Source organism: Monodelphis domestica, chromosome 4 (assembly GCF_027887165.1).
Source record: "Monodelphis domestica isolate mMonDom1 chromosome 4, mMonDom1.pri, whole genome shotgun sequence".
Classification (NCBI taxonomy): domain Eukaryota; kingdom Metazoa; phylum Chordata; class Mammalia; order Didelphimorphia; family Didelphidae; genus Monodelphis; species Monodelphis domestica.
The window spans coordinates 85,441,857-85,464,242 of NC_077230.1; the positions used below are offsets into that span (position 1 = coordinate 85,441,857).

At 35.8% G+C, this 22,386-nt stretch overlaps 1 protein-coding gene and 1 long non-coding RNA gene across 11 annotated transcripts in view; one reads left to right on the plus strand and one right to left on the minus strand.

Annotated features, from left to right (window-relative positions):
- The window catches only part of STXBP5L (syntaxin binding protein 5L), a 469,360-nt gene that overhangs the window by 377,734 nt on the left and 69,240 nt on the right, over window positions 1–22,386 (plus strand). For 6 of the 10 annotated variants that reach the window (XM_056793510.1, XM_056793507.1, XM_056793508.1 and 3 more), the window contains 2 exons: window positions 3,393–3,458; window positions 14,516–14,608. In XM_056793510.1, coding sequence (XP_056649488.1) covers window positions 3,393–3,458; window positions 14,516–14,608 — 159 coding nt within the window. The remainder of the gene's footprint in view (window positions 1–3,392; window positions 3,459–14,515; window positions 14,609–22,386) is intronic. The other 4 variants (XM_056793513.1, XM_056793512.1, XM_056793515.1 and 1 more) reach the window with 1 other exon arrangement.
- The window catches only part of LOC103103639 (uncharacterized), a 43,194-nt gene continuing 22,267 nt past the window's right edge, over window positions 1,460–22,386 (minus strand). The window contains exon 3 of the long non-coding RNA XR_467209.3: window positions 1,460–1,777. This is a non-coding gene — a long non-coding RNA (uncharacterized LOC103103639). The remainder of the gene's footprint in view (window positions 1,778–22,386) is intronic.

The window sequence follows — 22,386 nt, forward strand, 5'->3', positions numbered from 1 at the left end:
AATTAACATAGCTGCCAAAACACAACAGCTTTGTCCATGCCATTCCTTTACTCATAAACCTTCAATTGTTTACTGTTACCTTAAAGATCATACATAAACTTCCCAGTTCAGAATTTATCTATATGGATTTTTTTTATTTTAGGACCCCTATTTTCTTCTCATTGAAATCATGTGTGTTTGGGTCATCTGATTACCATCCTTTTTGGATCAATCTCCTTAGAAGTTTTAGGTCTTGTGATCCTCCATCTATCTCCACTGAATTTTTGAGATTTACTTTCCTTAAACTTGCCTTTCTAGTTTTCCCCCTAAGCTAGGCCTTTTATATCCACAATTGCTAAAGGGGGATCAAGGGTGATGGTTAAATGTTTTCTAATTTGATATTCCTATTATTTAAATATTAATAAAAAGGCAATAATTAGAAAACAAATTTTAAAGCATTTACATAGGTTGAAAGATGGCTGAGCACATCTCAAAAAAAGAAGACACGAATGTGACAAAATAAAGGCCAGAGCAGAAACAAAGAAAAGAAAAGAAAATACCACTATCAGCTTCAGCCCTACAGGAAATCACAATTTCCCTTCTAAAGACATTTTGTCTTTCTTCTACACTTTCCTATATAGTCAATTAGCACATAAAAATTAAGGGGGCAGGTAGGTCCAAGATTTGATTGATGTCAAGTAGCCAGACAGGGTATGAGAGGTGCTAAGAAGTGAAAAAAAAAATCACACGAGCAATTCTCAGTAGGATTCAAAAGCAGGAAATTGCAACAGGCAGACATAGACATCTGAGGGGTGCAGCTGGGCTAATAAGTGGATGAACCGTCTAGATTCAGAAGAGGAAGGTAGAGAATATTCAAAGCAAGGGGGAAAAAAAAACATGAGTAAAGGCAGACCAGGAAAGCTGAGGTAAAGGGTAGCAGTCTAGTTTGCTTGGTTTATAGGTTACACATAGGATATTAACATGAAATGAGACTAGAAAGATGTGGTAGCTTTAAGCAATGGAGGCCCTTGAAATCCAGCCATGGGATTTCATTCAGTGAGCAACAGGGAACCCTTGAATGTGTGTGAGTTGAAAAGTAAAAAATTCAGATCTATATGTATAAGGATTGAGGCCTGGGGCCCTAGGGTGGTTCAGTGAATGAACCCTGGGGCTGGAGTCAGGAAGAATTGGGTTCAAATTTAGTCTTCAATACTTACTCAGTGTGTGACTCTGGACAAAGGACAGCCTCTGTTTTCTTCAACTTTAAAAGGGGATGTCACCTCTCTCCCAGAGTTATCGTGAAGAGCAAATGAAATAATTGTAACTTAGCGCAATGCCTGGCCCACGGTAGGCACTTAATAAATGCTTGTTCCCTTCCCTCCTATAGAAAAGGAATTCTATGTCATTGAAGCCATTGACCCATTTAAGTACCAAACCTTTTTGACTTTAAATAATTTTTGTGGAAAATTTCCAGAATGTATTACATGTTCTAAACTTTATTCTTTGACTCGTTTAAACAGACCATGGTGAACACATTATAATCTTTTTTTATGGTTCAGGGTCAACATGACAAACAGTGATCATTGTGCTAACAAGGAAGAAAGTGATGCTCTTAGGCTTTTCCTGTTGGGTGTCCAGTGCTTTGTTGCTTTTCTTCCTGCCTTCAGTAATGATGGTTTCAGAGTTCTTCTGCTTGCTTTTTATACTTGTCTTCTCTTTCACTGTTAGACGTCATGTGCTGCTGCTCTCAGTATGTGTCCTTAGCACCCCTTGTTGACTGATTGTTGCTTTTAATCTGCTAGTAAATGAAGAACAAAAGAACACATGAATAAACAGATTATAAATTTTGTTAAATCATTTAAAACCTTGTTTTACTTATTTCATCTTATTTACTTAGTAAACGTATTTTACCCAAGTCTAATACAGTAAGTAGTGTATAGGGGCCTGAAGATAGCTCAGTAAAGTATGTGCCCTTTGTGGCAGCTGTTTTCCTCACTATCCCAAGATGTGTTAACTTCTGGATTTCTAGGCACTCAAGATGCCTAAGAAGTCTTGAGCTGGATAAGTGGGTTGCTACAATTTAAGGAAACATAACCATAAAAATAAATATAAGTAAAATGTGAAGGGATCATTGACAATGAAATTGAATTTTTAAAAATTGTATAAAATTATAGCCAAAGACATGTGATCTGATAGATCATTAATATTATCAATAACATAAAAAAAGTTAGCTTACTTGGGGGAAATCTATGGCAATGGAGAGATATGGTCAACTGACTCACAAACTACTTTTCCACTTGCAGTATTGGTGATCAGGTATATTCTTGTGTATGTGGTTAAATGAAGAAGAAAGAATTGGGAAATTACACTCATTGCCATAGCAGCAAATAGAGAGCCAGGCCTAGAGTCGGGAGGTCCTAGGTTCAAATCTAGCCTCAGAAACTTCTAGCTGTGTGACCCTGGGCAAGTCCCTTAATCCTCATTGCTTAGCTTTTACCTTTCTTCTGTATTGTATGCTTAGTATTGGTTCTATGATGAAAGGTAACATTTTAAAAAAGAAAGATATACTTATCACCAAAAAGCATGTGACACCCTCCCCAAAAGGAGAGAAGATGTACTAAAGCACTGATTGTAAACATAGTGTTGACTTTTTTCAGATAGTAGGAAAGAAATAGTGTGCAAAACCATCAAAGATTAATAACAAACTAAATGTTTGTTGAGCACCTACTGTTTTGCTACTCAGGAAAGTAAAATGAATAATGAATAGCAAAAGAATCAAAAAAGGAAAAGGAGAAGAAAATTATCTTTGCAAAGGATAATGGACATTCATGACAAAATCTAATTTATATAAATAAATCTATTCAATATAAGGAAAAATTTGCACGTGAACATATAGTAAACATCTCTTTGTAAATAAACATAATTAAATTTTTCTTTTTGTAATGAATAAAACCTGTGGAAGTTTTATCCCTGAAGATCTTAAATAACAGATAATTATCTGTTGATAGATGCCCTAGCTATTTATTTGCCTGAAGAAAAAGAGTTAGATCAAAGGATTTAAGAAAGCAAACTCTAATTTCAGATCTCTTTACAGATGAAATTAACATCACCAACATAATTACTGGATTTCCCATGAAAATTAAAAGCATGACATTTTATTTCTTTCCATCAGCCATGTTCAATTTCCCCTTGTTTGTCAATTAATTATTCCTTATCTATTCTTTCTGCATCAATTATAATCTTTAAGATTATTAAATTAAGTTGTATACTAGTTGGATCAGGATGGGACATATTATTTCGCAAATAACATTTTTATTATTCATACAATTAATTTGTAACTTGAAGTCTTCCCACAACTTTAAAGCATTAGGATTTTATCTCAGTTGTTTTTTTTTTTCATTTTTTATTTTTAGGTATGACAGAACTTGCTGAGAGTCCTGTTCCCCTAGAACTTGAGCGCTGCAAGTCTCCCACCTCAGGTAAATGGAATGGGATTTGGGGCCTCCCTTTAGAAATTGCTTCCAGGATTCATTGCTTTGTTTTAACCATTTCTATGAGGTGAAATATCTAGGGGAAGACAAAGTAGAGATGTGTTTGTCACTTCAAAGATGCGTTTTCAGAATTTGGGAGTAATCTAATGTTGTTTACTTACAAAGTCTGATAGGAATTCACTGCTATCGAATATAAGTTTGATTCCAAGATGGAATTAGAATTAGTAATCACTTCAATATCACACTGTAAAAGAAAACTGAATGGTTTTATGAGGCATTAGTGGTGCTCAATATAATATCAAAATACAAATGCCATAATGAGTTCCATATTTGTGAGGTTGTTTTTTTTCTTTACTGCATTCATAAGTCTGTAATCACCAAATTTTCCATTTTAGGACTTAGGGAAGTTTTCACAAATGAGTCATACAGGGAAATATTGCCTAAATTCTGCTGAGTCTTCACTCAAACTAGGGAAATTTAAAGGCCCAACTGGCAACATCCATGGGGACGGGGGCAGGGCAGGGGGGACCAGAGTTACAGGAGGAGTTTGAGGACAAGGAAAGGAGAACTCAGGAGATAGGGAACGGCCATCTCAGTTTACTAGAGGGAGCCTGTGCGCCTCAAGTACTGTGGTCATCAAGCCATAACAGAAAGAGAAAGGAGGTCAGGGATGCTGCTGCTAGAGCTCATCCTCTGGACTTAGTGCATTTAGCCTACACCGAATTCTTGTCACTACTTTTAGTTGATGTAGAAGAAGCCTGAGTCCTTCAAGACTTCTTCGTCACGGAAGCTCCCCATTTGAAAGCAACATGTGATTGGTTTCCCATTTCTCATGTTTTAAGTGAAAAGTCACCAGATACTAGAGACTAGTCTTCAAGACCCTCTACTCTACTAAAGAAAACTTTTAAACAAGGGTGTGCGGGTAAATGTTTAACAACTGGCTCTCAAAAAGAGTATGCTGCACACATGTATAGGTTCAACCTACATTATTAACATTTTTCCCATTTCAGAAATCTAGATAATCAATAAAACAACATATCAAGCCCTGATCTATAGCATTTGCTAATTTCTGAGATGGAAATACTCATACTGAAAATTTAACAATTTGCTCTTGTGAGCTTATATGAGCCACCTCAGTATGCTCCTGCATTTTAATATCCAACATGAAAGATTCCAGCAAAAAACAAGTCACAGATGCCAAGGAGAAGAAGTGTAGAGAGTCCAAAGTTTGTCATGTGGAAGTCTAGACTGTCAACAATAAGGGAGATTTTTCTAGACTTATCTCAAATGTCCATATATACATGTTTCTTAGGGAACGGAAACCTTAGGGGAAGTGAGTACTATAACGTGAATTGGGTGTATAGATCTCTTCTGATTTAAATATTCAGATGGATCTTTGATCTCATGGATTTGGACATTCCCTTCAATAATGAATATTGTTAACCATCCACACCTGTCCATTGTCTGCAATTGTTGTCCATATTCTCCCTTATATTAGGCACAGGGAATACTCCTAAAATGCTGAAGACTTTCCTCATTTTTTCATGACATTATAAGATTACCAGTGAAGCACTAAAGCTGTTGATCGATCATCCTTCACTCTTGCCATATAATAGTCCTTTCTCCTATCATACACTTCCTGCTGATATTTTTTTAATCCTTTTATTCTTTGGAATTCCTTATTTATTACATGGTTCTACCTGACTCATTTACCATGCTCCTCTCCATTACCTTCTGTGTGATTTGGGAAAGAGAGTTGTATCTCCTCATGCCACATTGTCATATAGCAAAACTGGCAGAATGTTGGTATTAAAAAGAGGGCATTTGCTTTTATGGGGTGCTTGAGATCATTAAATTTTTTTCAATATATACTTAGAGGTGATACTGTGATAATTTATCCATCAGGGTGTTTATCTGGGACAGAGTACAGATAGGCAGTGAGTTGCATTTAGAGTTGGACAGGAGAAGGAAAGTAGACTGGATAACTTTCAGGAAATTGTAATGCTCCAAAAAAGATGTTTCTTTTTCTTTAAAAGCTTGAAATTTCAACTAGTTTGTTGAATAGGAATTTGTATTGCTTTCTATAAAGTCCCCAATTGTTTGATTTTATAAAACAACTAGTTAAGAGTTCTTGAATGATCCAGATATGTTTGATATCCCTTCATAAATTCTTGATATTAATTAATATTCAATAAAGCTTTTATATAATTTATTACTTTTAAAAATAATAATTTTCAGTTTAGCTATTTCACTTAAGATAAACTTGAAACATTTGATAATATGACCCATTATATGGTGAAATTCTCTAAAATGCAGGAACATTTTAAGCCCATCTATTGGGGTTCAATATTTAAAAAACTAAAAAGATTCCATTTTAATATCTCACTTTTGACATACTTATGCAGAAGGTGTTAGCAAAGCATAAATGTCATAGATACAAAAGGAATATTCCATAGTTATAACAAAATAAGCTTCCTTATAAGACACAAATTAAAAATAAAGGAAACAATTCTGTAAATTCATGTTCATTATTAGTATTAATATTACATTTGATAAATATTTTAATGAAGTAAAAAGACAAGTTAAAAGTTAGCATCCTCAGATTGACTATGAACAAATAAAACAAGCTAGTTTTGTAATATGTCATTTAAAATGTGTTATTTGAGAACTTTTGATTTGATAATTCTTTTGTTGATAATTAAAGAAAATTTCTTAGGTAGTTTAAAATTCAACTCAGTATATTGTACAGTGACATTTTATATTCCTTTTCATATTTCTCTTTGCCATTATAGTATTGGGATTGCCTTGATCCACTTTTTTCTTGATTTCTAATTTAAGGACTTTGTTCTCATTTCTTCACTAGATTCTCTCCTAGATAGATATGTAAATAAAACATTTGATTAACTGCTTACTGTTTGCTAGACTGGGTGCTAAGTGATGGCTTTCAATCTAGTCTGTAAAAGACCATTCCAATTTTTCTCTTAAGGCTTTTATCTCATTAACATGTTTCTTGTGCATGTTTCTATACTTTTTTGCCCATTATTTAAACCAATATGTCTGCATCAATTTCATTTTTTAATCATTTGCATTTGTTGCCACTGACTTTATCTTTTACTTCAGTATTTCTTATTCTGTGACATGCAATTAGATGCACAACTTACTGAGTTGCTTCATCAATAAGAATATCTTAGACAGATACTGCAAATGAACAATGAGTTGTGCCCTGAATTAGAGTACTCAGTGGACTGAGGAAGCTGAATCACCTCAGAGAATTCATGAGGCTTCTTTAGTGAGCACAAACTTCTTCTTGAAAGAAAGAGTCCCATCTTTTTAATACCAGTATCCTAAACTGTGTGTTGTACAATCGAAAGCCATGTAGTCTCTTAGAAACTATAGTCTCTGTGGAAACAAACATCACTCAAAGGGAAATGGCAAAGCACGTGGTGGGTGTGAGCAGATGATAATATTTAGTAATAATAAACTATAAAAATTTCCTACCTCTCATCTAAGTAATTTTAAATCATTTACTCTAAAGAAGATAAGTGAAGTAAATTAAGCAAAATGCCAGATAATATAAAAATCATACAAAATTGGCTCTGAACAATATTATCATGCTACTTATGTTTGAATAGGCACAACTAGATGGTAAGTGAATATAGCACCAGACATGGAGTCAGGAATGCCTAAGTTCAAACTAGCCAGCTCTGTGCAAGTCATTTAATCCTCAATTTTAATTAACCCTCATTTGTAAAGTTAAGCTGAAGAAGGAAATGACAAACCACTCTAGAATCTTTGCCAAGAAAACCCCAAATGAGATCACAAAGAGAAACAAACACAATTGGAATGACCAAACAATAATAACAGTACTTGAATGAGTGGGGAAGAGGAATCAATTTTATTTTCAGTTCCAAATTCTGACCCTCCCATCTCTCCCTTCCTCACTATTGAGAAAGCATGAGGAAAAGCAAAAATCTCATTAAAAATGTATATTGGTTAAGTAAAAGAAATTCCCACATTAGTCTTGTCAAATATATATGTATGTATGTATGTATGTATGTATGTATGTATGTATGTATGTATGCTTCATTCTGCCTTTGAGTTCATCATTTTTCTGTTTGGAGTTGGATCACACATTTCATCATGAGTCCATTGGAACTGTTGGAGGCTTCCATTGTGTTAATCAAAGTTCTCAAGTCTTGTTTTAGAAGAGTTGTTTCAAAAAATCACTAAGGGCTAACGCATATTAGCCTCAGCTAATTACTAACGACTTCAAACCCTGTCATGTGAACCTTCAAATTTTTAATTTAAGAAACCTTTTTCCATTATGCTTTAAAATTCTGGTGAGCCCTCTAGAAATTTATTTTTTAAATATATTAAATCTATTCCTTTCATACTATTTCAGCATTTTTAGCACTGTAGGCACCTGTATTGTAAAAGAATCTGCAGTGGCAGCCATCTCCAGAATACAGAGTGGATGAGACCAAACAGTGCCTGCTTTCTCCAGCTAAGTATGCAGGAGGTTCAAAGCCCAGTCCATATATTAAAAAAAAAGATTTTTTAAAATTCAAAAAATTGAGGAAAGAGATATGAGCAAACAGAAGAAAAACTGAAAACAATGAAGATATCCTATGGCTTAATGAAAGCCCCAGAGGTTAACCCAGAAGAAACTAAATCCACAAAATATATGAGTAGAACCCCAGAAAAAGTGTGTCTTGAACTCAAACTCTATAACAGAGTAGCTAGGAAAAAATTTTTGCAACATATATATAAAATGTAATTGGACCTCTTAAAAATTAGAAAAAAAACAAATAGCTTAAAAAGAAGTTGGAGATTTGTTAAGATGTTGACATACAAGGACATAGAGGGGCCTTCTCCATCCAGATAGACACCAGCAAAGATTTATAAAGGGTACCAGATTTAGTAATTATCAAGAAATCCAAAGAAGATATCAGTAAGCACTTTCATCTAGTCAAGCCTTTATACAAAAAGAAACCTCAGGTCACCAGATGAGTGAACCTACTAGGGAATCACGAGCACAGCCAGAAGCCTTTCAGCACTCTGACTTGGCTTGCTCCACACACAAGTGTAGTCTTCAGCACTCCTTTTCTCTAGCAATCCAGAATGCCAGACTGCTCTGCTGAGGAAATTCCTGAGAAACCAGCAGTATTTTTACCCCTGATGCTTCAAGGGCAAGGCAAAAGCTAGGAGTTTTTAAACTAGTATCTCTAGGGGAAAAGGGGGAGAGGATACACAGTTGATAGCATTCTAAAGCTGGTACATGAAAACCTCAAAACCTGAGTGTTCTAACCTAGAATGATGAATGATCCCCAGAATCCCACAGGAAAAAAATTTTTTTGAATAAAAATCCTTCAGATATTCATGGTGAAAAGACTAGTACCAAATAGAAACTTTCATATTCAAACACTTAAATCAAGACAACTTTAGAAAGGCAAATACATTTCAGTAATAGGAAGGGGCCAAATGATAATGAAATGTTTAGACTCTAATAGAAAAAGATATGTGTCCCTTCAAAATCCTAATGTTTTCAAGGATCACAAAAAAAGAGTTGAATAAGAGAAATGCAGAGCCTGATTAATAGAACAGAATAGTTTGAAAAATACCTAGAAGCAAACATATTTGTTTGAAAAACCCAAATATATCAACTGCCAGGATAAGGATTCATTATTCAACCAAAACTGCTGCAAAAACTGGAATCCGTCAGGCAAAAATAAGATTTAGATCAACATATCATGTCATATTCCACAATAAGTGAATATATTACCAAGATATAAAAGATTTTATCATGAACAAATTTTAGAAGGGAAGAAAATACCTCTTATAACTTATAGATATAGATAAAAGGTTTCTTGACTAAGATAAAAGGTTTCTTATAGATAAAAGGTTTCTTGACTAAAGGACAGTGAGGATTGTGATAGAATGGATAATTTTAATCACATAAAATTGAGAATTTATGTACAAATAAAAATCAATGTACTTAGAATGAAAAGAAAACCCACTAAGAAAATCTTTGTAGTAAATTTCTCTCATAAATGTCTATTTCTAATATACATGGGAAATTGATACAAATATATAGGAACAATAGCTATTCCTCAATAATTAAAGAGTACAAACAGAAAGTTCTCGAAAAAAATTTCTAGTCATTAACAACTATATGAAAAAATAATGCAAATCATTAATAAAGAAAATGGAAAATTACCATATAAGACTGGCAAAGATGATCCTTCCCCCCAAAAAAAACCCCCACAAACAACAAGGAAATTTGACCATTTTTGGAGAAGCTGTGGACAGACATGCACAAGAATAAATTGTAGGTATAGATTTGACTTCCTTCAACCATTCTGGAAAATAATTTGATACTCAATCCATCCCAAACAGTACTAAATAGGGCATGTTCTTTAACCAAGTGATAGCTCTACTAGATATATTCCTTCAAAGAGATCAAAAAAGAGGAAAAGGAATTACATTTCCAAAAATCCATATCCATCTAATTCTATTATTAGATTCCTAGCAGAACTTTATTTTTAGATAGAATGAGCCAGTGATGTTAATTGAGGTATGAGGGGGGAAAAAACATTTTCCCACTCAGATCTTCCCTAGTATTGCCTAAAATTTCAGAATTCTTAAAGAGTTCCTATTCTGGAGTCTTCTCTTAAATGAAAAAAAAAACCTATAAAGGGGAGTATATTTTTCATCATATCACTGTCTTCTGTAAATGACAAGGGTTCCTGCTACTCCTTTCTACTATGAAAGGTTGTCCTTCCTGAAATCACTGCTAAGTGAACTTTTCAGGTGTCACTGGTCTTGGACACATCTACCATGTGATACTTGTTTGCTTAGGATTAGAAGAAAACCAATTGAAAGAGGAAGATATTGCCATATGCTCACACAAATGTAGTCGGAGCAATTTTTCTCTTAACCCCACTCACCTCTCTATATGAAGCTAGAAACCATCCATATTACTCATACAGACACAAAACCAGGTTCAATCAAGGAAGGATTTTGAAGTCAACTGAGAAGACCTAGGTTCCATTTTCTCACAAATTCCCCAACTATTGTGTTGGGGGGAAATTACTTAAGGCTTAGATTTTGCTTTATATCTAGGGATTACTCAAAGTTGGGCATAAAAAGTTATTCATTTTACAATATGAATCAGGAACAGAAGAGCTATTTATTCCCTAAATAGAAATGCTAAATACAAAAACATGTGCACTGACTAAAACACTTAAAATAGGATTTAGTAACTCAACTTATAACTATTACTTTACTTTCCTAGGATGTTGGGATTTAAACCTCAACAGAACGTAAAGCAGTTTGCAAGACTATTGAATAAACTTTGTTACTTTTCACCTTAGATTTCTGTTCATCTCCTCAGAGTCCACATCTACCAGGAAGCCAGACTAAGGTTTGAGCTCCTCTTCTGGTTGGTGGTCATCTTCTCCAGTGCAGAAACTTCCCCTGCAAGTAGTCATTCTACTGATAGATCTAGAACCTCTGGACTTCTCTAACTCACCAGGTTACCTCCAGTCCTGCCCATGGCCATTGCAAGGTTAATGTCCAGTCAGCTATACTCAGGGAATAAACACAAAACAGGAGGGATAGCTAGAGCTCTGAAATCTAATCTAAGATGTATCAAAGTATGATATATGCTTTAGCTTCTATGCTCTTACGGCTGCTTTGTGGCAGAGCTGAAGAAAAGGGCCTGTATAACTTTTCTGCATTTTCAGGGAAAGAAGTTGAAGTCTTTATGCTACTTTATTCAGATGGGAAAAGAGGAGTGGCAGAATCACTTTCTTTTAAAGATCCCCTGACTTATCAGCTCTTCCTGCTCAGTAGCCAGTAAGGGGATGGCTTCATCCTCTCAGCACTGAATCTCATGTAGCTAGGAACAGCCAGAGGTCTTGTCACTCCCCCAAGTACCCAAAAACTTTGCCTGCCAGCATACCTATTGACTGAATCAAGGATGACATCTTTTCATATACCCTGTTACGTAGTACTTGGCTACGTTAAGGAAGGAATGGCTTTTAGATGTAGGGATTCAATAGTTCCATTATAATTTGATCTCATCAGACCTCATCTGAAATATGGGGTTTAGTTCTGGATACCACAATTTAAAAAGGATATTGCTAAGTTAGAGAGTGTCTGAGGAGAGCAACCAGGATTGTGAATGGGCTCAAATCCATGTCCCAGGATGATCAATTGAAGGAATTGGGGAGGGATAGACTAGATCTATCCTACAGAAGAGAAAAGACAGAGGGAGGAGGGAGGAAAGAGGAAAGGCTTAAGGATAGTTGTAATCAAATATTGAAGTATGAAGTTCTATCATTTGGAAAAAGGATTTGACTTGTTCTGTTTGATCCCAGAGGACAAAACCTGGAGCAATGGGTGGAAATGGAAAGGAGATAAACCTGGACTTGATAACTGGAAGAACTTAACAATTAGATTCTCACAAAAATGGAATGGATTGCTTAGAGTGTGAAGTGGGGTCTTGAAATAGAGGCATGCTACGTGACCAGTCTGAGACATGTTTTAGTAGGGATTCCTTTCATGTATGGGTGAAACAAGATCAGAGGTTCTTAAATTATGGTCCACAGACCATTGGTCCTTGGATAGATTTCAAAGGGTCCATGAGCTTGGATGGTGGTTGAGGGGAAATGACATCTTTATTTCCACTAACTTCTAACAGAAATAAAACATTTCCTTTAATAATTTAAAAATATAGTCTGAGAAGAAATGCATAGACTTAATCACAATGCCAAAGGGTCTGTGACAGAAAAAGAATAATTAAGAACCCATTTTTTGAAAAGCTTAGCTACAAAGGGCAGAAGATATATAGGTTGATAGTTAGCAGGAATAGAAGGATCAAGAGAGGGATTTTTTTTAGTATAGGTATATTTGTAGTCAGCAAGGAATGTGCCAATAACCTGGAAGAGGTTGAAAATAAGTAAAAAAGTAGGGGTCATAGAAGGAGTAATCTACTGGAGGAGATAGAATGGACGAGGGAATGGAAAAGGATACCTAGAGCAACTTGACCGGTTAACCTTGGTAAAGAGTAAAGCCACCTCATCATGTGAGATGGGGTGGAGGAGAGAGTGGCAAAAGACACCTTAGTGATAGGAGATAAGGAAGAAAGGAGAAGGAGAAAGGAAAGGAGAAGAGGCAGCTAACAGCTAATGACCTCATTTTTTTCCAGGAAAATATGAGGCAAGGATCTCCGCTGAGAGGGCTGGGGAGAGCCAAGAGAGGTTTGGGGAGGAATGGAAGAGCTACTGTGGAGAATGGGATAGTGAGCTGATAACGAGGTAGAGTGGGATTGCTGAGTAGCGGTGAGAACCGAGCTGAGGTTGTGTAACATAAATTTGCAATGGATCCAGTCAGAATGATTACATTATTTTCTCCATCATTGTATAGCAGCATGTATGTAGGAGTGAAAGCATGTATGTAGGGTTACTTTTTGTAGTGATTTTCATTTTCACCTGGCAAATGATGGAAAATAATCCAAGGTTGAGGTGTGGCTGGGTGTAACTGGTGTTTTGATAAGCTTTGGACAACATTAATTTTCTTCCTTTATATATATTCTCATTGTTCTCTTATATGAATGCCTTCTGGTCTGTCTCCTTGGCTGGTTCTTCATTTGGTCAAACTTATTAACTGTGGGCATCCCTCAGGTCTCTGCCCTGCACCCTCTTCTCTTTTCATTCTGTTACTCTCACTTCACGATGTCGTCAGTTGAGGTTGGTTCATTTCTGATCTCTGTGCTGTATATCTAGACCTCTCCTCTCTCCTAAGCTATAGTCATGCATCTTCAACTGCCTCTTCAGCATTTCAAACTGTGCCTCTCACACTCAACATGTTCAAAGCAAGTCATTCTCTTTCTCCCCCAAACACCCCCCTCTTCCAAATGTCACTCTTCTCGTGCAGGGCAGCTCTGTACTCCGTCTCCCAGGCTTCCTTTCCAACTTGGTTTCATTCCTGACTCCTCACTGCCACCCAACATATCCCAGCTGTTGTAATGCCTGATCATTTCTACCTTAGGATGTTTCTCACATAGTGAGACAGAAATGTCTTCCTTTCTATTCACCGAGCCCCAGCCCTAATTCAAACCTTTCTCCTGGACTACCTGGATAGTTTTCTACTTGGTCTCAGCATCTGAAATCTCTCCCCATGCTAATGCATCATCCCCTAAATTACCAAAATAATTAAGAACCACTTTCTAGTCTTCTTACCTTTCACTCCCCTCCATGAACTCCTAAAATCCAGCGACTCTGGCCTACTACAATTCCTCAGATACCATACTCCATCTCCTGTCTTCTTGCATTTGCACTGGCCATCTATCCCTCACACCTAGTATCCCCTAGAATACTCTGTCCTGTCACTTCTGCCTCTTTCTTCCCTCAACTCAAAGCCCACCCTTTGGAGGAGTTCTTTCCTGGTTTTACCAGTTGCAAATGCCTCCACGCATTTTCACCTCTTCCCAAGTAGAATGTCAACTCCTTGAGAGCAAATATTGCCTTATTAAAAACATGTTTTGCCATTCTTTAAATCCTCAGTTTAATAAAGGCCCTTTGACTAGCTATCCTATGATTGCTTTGGGAGAAGGAATTCCAGGTGAAGAAACTCACATTACCAATGCAGGTTGGTACATGGCCTTAGTGGCTGGAGTTATAAATTTGTTGCTTCTATTTAAAACTAGAATGAAAAGAAGCCAACTGCTTCATCTTCAATAAGAGAAATTATGAGTCCCAAGGTCAACTTGAACCAGATTATATTGGTCAAGCCCTTAAAATCTATTATGGGCTGTTGAGATTTCTTCAACATTTTCTGTTGAGTTATTCTCCCCGAAGAGAACTATATTTGAAACAAAGCTTCTTCAGATGGACTTCTGTGATTATTTGAGTAAATCTGTCACTCTGTTGCCTCTTCAGTCATCTGTTCATGAAAACAAAAGCCCCTACTACTAGGCAAAATTCTTGGTTTCACTGGTTCAAGAAGTTTCATTTCAACAGTTTCAAATTTCTTTCCTCCAGGATTTGCTACCAGAACTCCAGAGGCAGCACCAGGCTTTTATAGAAATGAATTACCAGCTGTGAGACAGAGAAACCAAGTCCATCATTTGCCAGGTGAAAATGAAAATCACTACAAAAAGTAACCCTAAATCATATCTCCATCATCACTTTTTCTCCATCTGATCTGCTTACCTAAAAAGTTTTTTGATATTTATTCTATAGGAAACTCAGAACTCTAATATTAGTTAAGGTCAATTTTCCTAATGTAATTGCTAAAATAGTAAATCATGACAAGTAAACTTCTGACAATCAATGAAATCTACTTAAAATCAGAGTCATTGTTCCAGTGATTGCCTCAGAAAAATATACCTTACTTTATTTGAATAGAAACTATAAGCACAAAGAATTGTGTGGAATGCTTAGAGATTTTTATGGGTTTTAATTGGATTTGGTTTTTGCCCTTTCCTCCATCTACACATACCAATAAGAAAACAAGGAAATTTTAATAAAGTAATAGGCCTGAAAAACTAAGTAAGATTTCTTTTTTTTCTGAGGTGAATATTCCTTATAAAATTTTGTTCTGTCTTCACAGAGCAATGAAACAAGTCTCTGTGAAGCAAAACAATACTAATAACCCACTGAAAGATTTTTGGCCTTTCTGGAAATGAGGTGATGATATATCTTAGTAAATACAATTCAAAAGAATAGGAGTAAAAGGTGTTCCAGCTCCCTCTGTGTCTCAATATGATTCAAGTACATTTTGAGCATTGTTCTGACGAAAAGAATCAAAAGAACCAAAGGGGATTTAGAAAAATATATGAGGTTGAGTATTTTATAGCCAAAATTGTAGCTTGATAAGTTTTATGTTAACTTGAGTATAATATTATGAACATTCATATTAATTTTATTAGCCAAAGAAATTATCATTTACCCAATGATTAATATGTTAGTATCAGTTTATGATTGGAAAAATTTATAAATGTGCAAATAAAGGAGAATTTGAATCAGTAGTAAGCCATGATAAATAGGAATTTAATAATTTCATCACAATTACATTCAATGAATTTCAGAAACAATGTTGAATATAAAGTTAGAGGAAGAATGGTCTAGATTTAAATGTCTGTTTTTAAATAAACTAATTAATTTAAAGGCATTTGTCAGGGGCAACAGATTGACTCAGTAGATTGAGTACCAAGTTTAGACACAGGGGGTCCTGGGTTCAAATCTGATCTCAGATACTTCCTAGCTGTGTGACCCTGGGCAAGTCACTTGACCCCCATGGCCTAGCCCTTACTCTTCTGCCTTGGAACCCATACACAGTATTGATTCTAAGATGGAAGGTAAGGACTTTAAAAAAGAAAAGGATATTTGTCTTTATTGTTCATGTAATCCTTTTCACCACAGTGAACTTACTAAGTCCTTACTACTACTGTTCAGTACTTTATTATATGCTATATAAAATGAGTTAGTAAACACTCTCTTTGCATCCTCACAGCCTACAACCTGAAGCTAACAACACTAACATTTATAGAAATAGAAATAAAGGCAACACAAACAACTTCACAAACATTAGACAAACATAAAAGTGTAATATATTAATGACTTATTAACACTCTACCCATACAGAGAAGTGTATATATATACATATATATACACAGAAGTATATATAGTTACACAAACACATAGGTATATGTTTACATGCATACAAACTCATATGTAAATATGGTCTACACATATAGACACATATGAGTCATGAGAACCACAGAGGATTCATCTCATGTACAAAAAATAGATAATATTATACTATAGCAAATTCCATCAACTGTGCCTTCTCTCACTAGCTTCTCAGCCAACCCTGTCCAGTGGGAATAGAGCTTCCTTGAGGATGACTAGAAGGCAGGGAGAGCATAGCACCTGAGGGACGTCATCATCCCACTGCTGGAGATCACTGTTTGCACCACTGACTAATTGCCTGCTTATCCATTCAGCACGCTCTTTTTGTGCTTAGGGCAGCTGTCTTGCTTGTCTTGTCCTAATTCTATTGTTCTGAGTTTTATATCAAGACAGGGTGGAAAGAAAAGAAATTCACTACCTCTTTCCAAAATAATCAGAAATTCAGAGCTTTGCATAGATCTTATTAATCCACATAATTCCCATTCTCTATTACATGGTGTTTTCATTATATAGCAAAATAAACTTCAGTGTACAATGAATACCTGGTTTCAAATCATACCTCAGTCACTTTCTAGCTTTGTGACTCTGAGCAAGTCACTTAAACTTCTTATGCCGTAGTTTCCTCATCTATAAAATATAGGGTTGGGCTCTTACGTCCCCTGCCATTTCTAGTTCCATTGTTCTACATGATTCTGTACAAGGGATAATGGTCTATAACAAAAGAAAATCCTCTTGATCATTCAAGGTTTTCTGTAACTCACAGACCCTGTTAACTAGCTAGATTTGTATTGTAAGTAAAACCTCAAACTTTTCTCTGATTCAACTCCAGAAAGGCTGATTCAAGTGTAGAAGCAAGAACATGACTGAGTACTAAGTTGTACCTGAGACCTTCTCTAGCAGTGCCAGGAAGTCCCACTTGCCCGCTTGTAAGCTGATTGACTTGCCTTCCACTTAAATCAGAAATATGAAGGGACTGAATTTCATTTCGCCAGGATTAAAGATTATGATTAAGATGGCACCTCACATCTCTTCAAGAGTCAAGCTGCACTCTTTTCTAGTGCATTCATTCAAAAGTTTAAGTAACACAATGTGCAAAACATTATGGGAAGTAGAAAGACAGAGTCTTGGCCTATAAGAAACTTGTGAACTATATTTGGGAATGTAGCCTCATTCATATGGCCAAGTCACCTCTAGCTCACTACATTGCCTTGGTCTAGAAGGAGAGAAGGGGGACCCAGCAGGACCATGATCTCAATAGGACTAGGAACCTCCCCATCACCTAATTCAGTTCTTCATTTCCAAGCAAGCCTCCAATTGGCCGTGCCATTCTCACTCCCTTATGTTAATATATGTCAGCTTTGGTTGCTCACACTATCTTGGCTGTCTGCTTCCAAGTGGTCCACAGAGTGAACTGGATGCATTTGTTCCCTCAGCCCCCTGTAACTGAAGAAGGCTCTGTATCTGTGGCAAAATGGCTGCTCCTTCCATGTTTTAGATCTATATTATTCAACTAGTATTCCACAGCACATTTGTGTCACATGAAGAGTTCCCTAGAAACCCACCCAAGCTAAACCCACTGGTGTGGTCGGCATTCTTGTTGCTGAGACTAGCAATCCCTGAAAGAGTTTAGTATTCTGAAGGTGAGATGGCCCTATGAGACCTCTTTCTAGTCAAGGGGCGAGAGAAGGCATGGTGAGTGAAGTGGCCCAGCATGGCTTCTTCATCCCTACTTGCTTTGGGTAGAGTTTTCAAATAAGTGCACTGCCCCAGTGAGTTGTGAGGAATTGCTACTCCAATTTCCATGGTCAGAACCATACCTAGCAATTTCATCACTTGGAACAAGTGGCTCTAAACATGTCCTTGAGTTAGCCATTGTGGAAGAGCTCCCAACACTGAAAGAGCATGCAAGATGTTGGCATACTGCAAGGCTGCTGTGGGATGGGTGAGGTCACTGCTCAAGGATAAGCAGGGTGAAGCCAGGGGTTTGCCTGGCATCATTTTTTGTGCCCTCTAATTTTAGTGCCCTGGGGGGAAAGGCTAGTTATCATTCTGCCAGTGCCTTCATTCTGACTTAACAGAGTAGGAGTAAAAATGTAAAAAAATAATAATAATAAAGTAAAAATGACCCAAGAAAATCAAACAAGATTAGAAATAGGTTCTCTGGTATAACCAAGGTTGCTGATTGCATCCATTTGCATCCGTGTGGAAAATAGAAAAATAAATCATTTTCTTTCTGAGTATCTCCTCTCTACTCTTCCCCTTTCTTCTTTAATTTATCTTTCTGGCCACTTACCACATTCCTCTTCTATCCCTAGCTCCCGAACTACCCTTATCTAACCTATTTCCTAATCATCATATACATTCCCAGAAGATTCCTTATGAGTACACCACCACTCTCATCTACCATTTGAAGGCAGAACCCACATTGGCTCCCACAGAGAAAATTTCTAGTCTCACAGCTTGGAGATTGAGCCTATAGGAGCAGAGGAAAGAATGTGGGGTGTTCGCAGGAAGAATTTTAGTCAGTAAAAGTTATAAATTGACAGATGGAGAGTGGAAAAGAATAGTTGGGAGGAGAGGAGTTCAGTCAGGAGAGAACAGAGAGACAAATGTATTAGGAGGAGTGGACTGTAGGTTGGAAGGAAGATGAATGTTCAGCACTTCAGAGAATGGGGGCATTTCTTGAGATCCACGTTAGAGTCTGGGATAGCTTGTCTTCACATAATCTATGAACTCCTTTAATTAAAGTCAAGTGGAGTCTATTTTTGAGGTGGCTAAAAATAAGATAAACTACAAAAGGATATTATTCTCATGGAATTAAGGCTGCATATTGTGCCCTACTATTTTATATGTATATATGTATCTATATATATGCGTGGATATGGATACATACATACACATACATATACATACGCATATGTGTGTCCATACACATATATGTGTTTCTATATATACAAAATCCCAAGTTATAGATACATAAATTAAGAATTGGGTCTATAAAAGAATTTATTAAAGGATTCCTTTAAGTAGCAAATTCTCTAGTACATCTAAAATAAAACTTTATAAAAACTCACCATATATGACTTCTTTTGAGTCATGCCTATTGAATAAGCTAAGCATGCTAAATATCTATTTAACTTCATTGAATTTTGATAGGAAAAAAAATTCTTTTTTTCATTTGGCACTTTAGTTGAAACCAAAGCTCTGCAACTCAGATTTATTGGCTTCCTCATAATCTTAGTAAAATTCTTCTATATTTGTTCATTCTCCTAAAGACAACTGCCTACCTGATAATATCTCAGTAAATTCTGGTAAGAAAAGTATTTTATTTGACTTTATGCAACTTGCTTAGCATACAAAATCATTACATCAAAAAGTTAGAAGGGGTTTTAGAAATCATCAAGTCCAATTGCCTTGCTAAATTGAAGGATTTCAATTTAATCCACTTTCACATATAAGTACACATATGCTCTTTTGAAGGCCCTTAGGAAATGTACTTCCACAACCACCTTTAGTCACCTGTACTATTCTTTAGTGATTCTCACTGTCAGGAAACCCTTCTTATAGTTAATCAAGTTCTTTTTTTATTCTTGTTCTTTCTTCACTTGTGATGAAAAACTATTATCAGCTTTTGTATAGTAACTTGTATTTGATACTGAAATGAGGTAATGAGTGAGACGTCTCTTTCTCAGTTTAAATATAATCAATTTTACTGACCACCTTCATTCCTTCTCTACTACCGATATCACTATCTTCTCTTTCCCTCATAGCCATGAGTTTTCCCACTCGTTAATCCTATAATTTCTTTTCCACACAGCAAATCATAAAGACTGTTTCATATTCTAAAAGTTAGGATGAATTTGACAGAAATAAGCTAAAGATTGAATATTTTCAACAAAGAAAGTAATTGTGAAGTAGTTATAATTTATTGGAAAATTTTAGAGTCAGAGGACGTGAATTTAGATCTAGGCTCTGCCATATCCCTGTGACTTTAGACAAATCTCTGTGGTCTTAATTGCTACATCTGTAAAATGAGAGACTGGACAAGGTGAATTCTTGGTTCCATTCTAATTCTAAATTTCTGATCTATAGATTTTTATGTCAAAAGGTAGAAAATATACAGACACTTATATGGTGATACTGTTATCAAATTAAGACATTAGATCTTTAAAATAGGTGGTGGGAAAATCCAGTACTATTCAAATCAAAGAGGTAAAGAATACTTTTGAATCAAATATTCTATCATTTTTGGTGAATCAAATTTCTTTTCCACCTCCATCACAGAGAGAAAATAGTAAGAAGATTTAACTAAAAGGGTCTATTAGTCATTTATATCCTGAGGGGGGAAAGTAAATTATTTATAGAGTTTATCCCAAACTTTACTTTTTTTTATTTAGAATATTTTCCATGGTTACATGATTCATGAGTTTCCCTCCCTTGTCCTTCCCCCCTTCCAGAGCTGACAAGCAGTTCCACTGGGATATACATGTATCATTGTTCAAAACCTATTTGTAGTAGAGTGATTTTTTAACATCAAAACCCTAATCATAAGCCTATTGAACTACATAATTGATCATATGTTTTTCTTCTGCATTTCTGCCCTCGCAGTTCTTTCTCTGGATGTGAATAGAGTTCTTTCTCATAAGTTCCTCTGGGTTATAGCAAACTTTAAAGAAATCAGTGTCTCAGTGGTCAAGTGCCAGCTTTTACATATGTAAATTTTCTTTCCATAGGAAAAAGGTGTGGGAATAGATTTCTTAGATAATAATATAGGGTTTTCCTTAATAAATCACCTGAAATATTTATGGAAAATTCATCAACAAAATTAAATCTGCCAAAAACACATATGTGTAGAAGTTGGAGGGTAACAATAACTAATAGAAGATGAATATACAAGAATATCATAAAGTGTACTAATGCTCCAAATGGGTGGCAGTTTTAACTATGAGGAAGGAGAGGAGTAACAAATGATGAGATTAGTACTCAGATTGGGTCAAATGATGATAACTGACAATGGAAAGAGGGAAGAACTCAACTCTCTGTTTTCCATTTCTTCTATTTTGTCTGCCACAGAAAATGATCATTAGACTAGAAAAGTGATTAAAAAAAATGGCTGAGGGAGTTAAAAATAATAATAAAATGAAAAAGGTTATAGTAAGAGAATATCAGTGCCTCCAGATGAATTCATATCTCTAGATCTCCACAAACCACATCCCAAGTTACTGAAGGAATTGGCAAGTGTGATTACTGTATCATCATCTGTGATCACTGACTGATAATAGCAAATAAGAGATGTCATAGAATTGGAGAAGAGTAAATGTCCCAATTTTGAAAAATAGGAAAGACAGGAATCTACAAACTTAGGACTAATGAACTTCATTCCTATTCTTAGAAAAATTCTAACATATATCATGAAGAAAAAATGTGTGAATATCTATAAAGAGAAGTAATCATCACCATAAACCAGCATGGCATCATTAAGGATATAGGTCTTGCCAGACTAAACTAATTTCCTGTATGGATCCAAATGGATCAAATAGTAGACAAGTTTTTATGGATTTCATTAATGCATCTGTCAAAGATATTCACACTGTCCTTGTATATAAGAGGAAGAATTATGCTAGCTGTTAATTTAGTTAGGAAGATTCAGAATTTGTTAAATGACCAGACCCAAGTAAGTCTTTTTTTAACCCTTACCTTCCTTTTTAAAATCAATGTTAATTATTGGCTCCAAGACAGAAGGGAAGGGAAGGGCTAAGCAACTGGGATAAGTGATTTGCTTAGGATCCCATAGCTAGGAAGTCTTTGAGGCAAAATTTGAACCTAAGACCTCTCATCTCTAGGCCTGATACTCTATTTACTGAGCCACCTAATTGTTGCCCAAATAAGTTTTCATTAGCATTGTGTCACATTGGAAAGAGAGTTCTAGTGGCACATCTCAAGAAATCTGCCTCTGGTCTTGTGCTATAAAAATCATAACAATAATAAGAACTAGAATATGTCTGTATATATATGTGTGTGTGTGTGTGTGTGTGTTTGTGTGTGTATACAATTCACAAAATATAAGGATTATCCTCAAAATAACCTTTAGAAGTGCTACTATTAATTCCCATTTTACAGTTAAGGAAACTGAGGCAAATCAGTTAAGCAACTTGCCCAGCACACTACTAGGTAAGTGTTTAAGAGTATAGTTGAATTCAGGTCTTTCCAACTTCCCA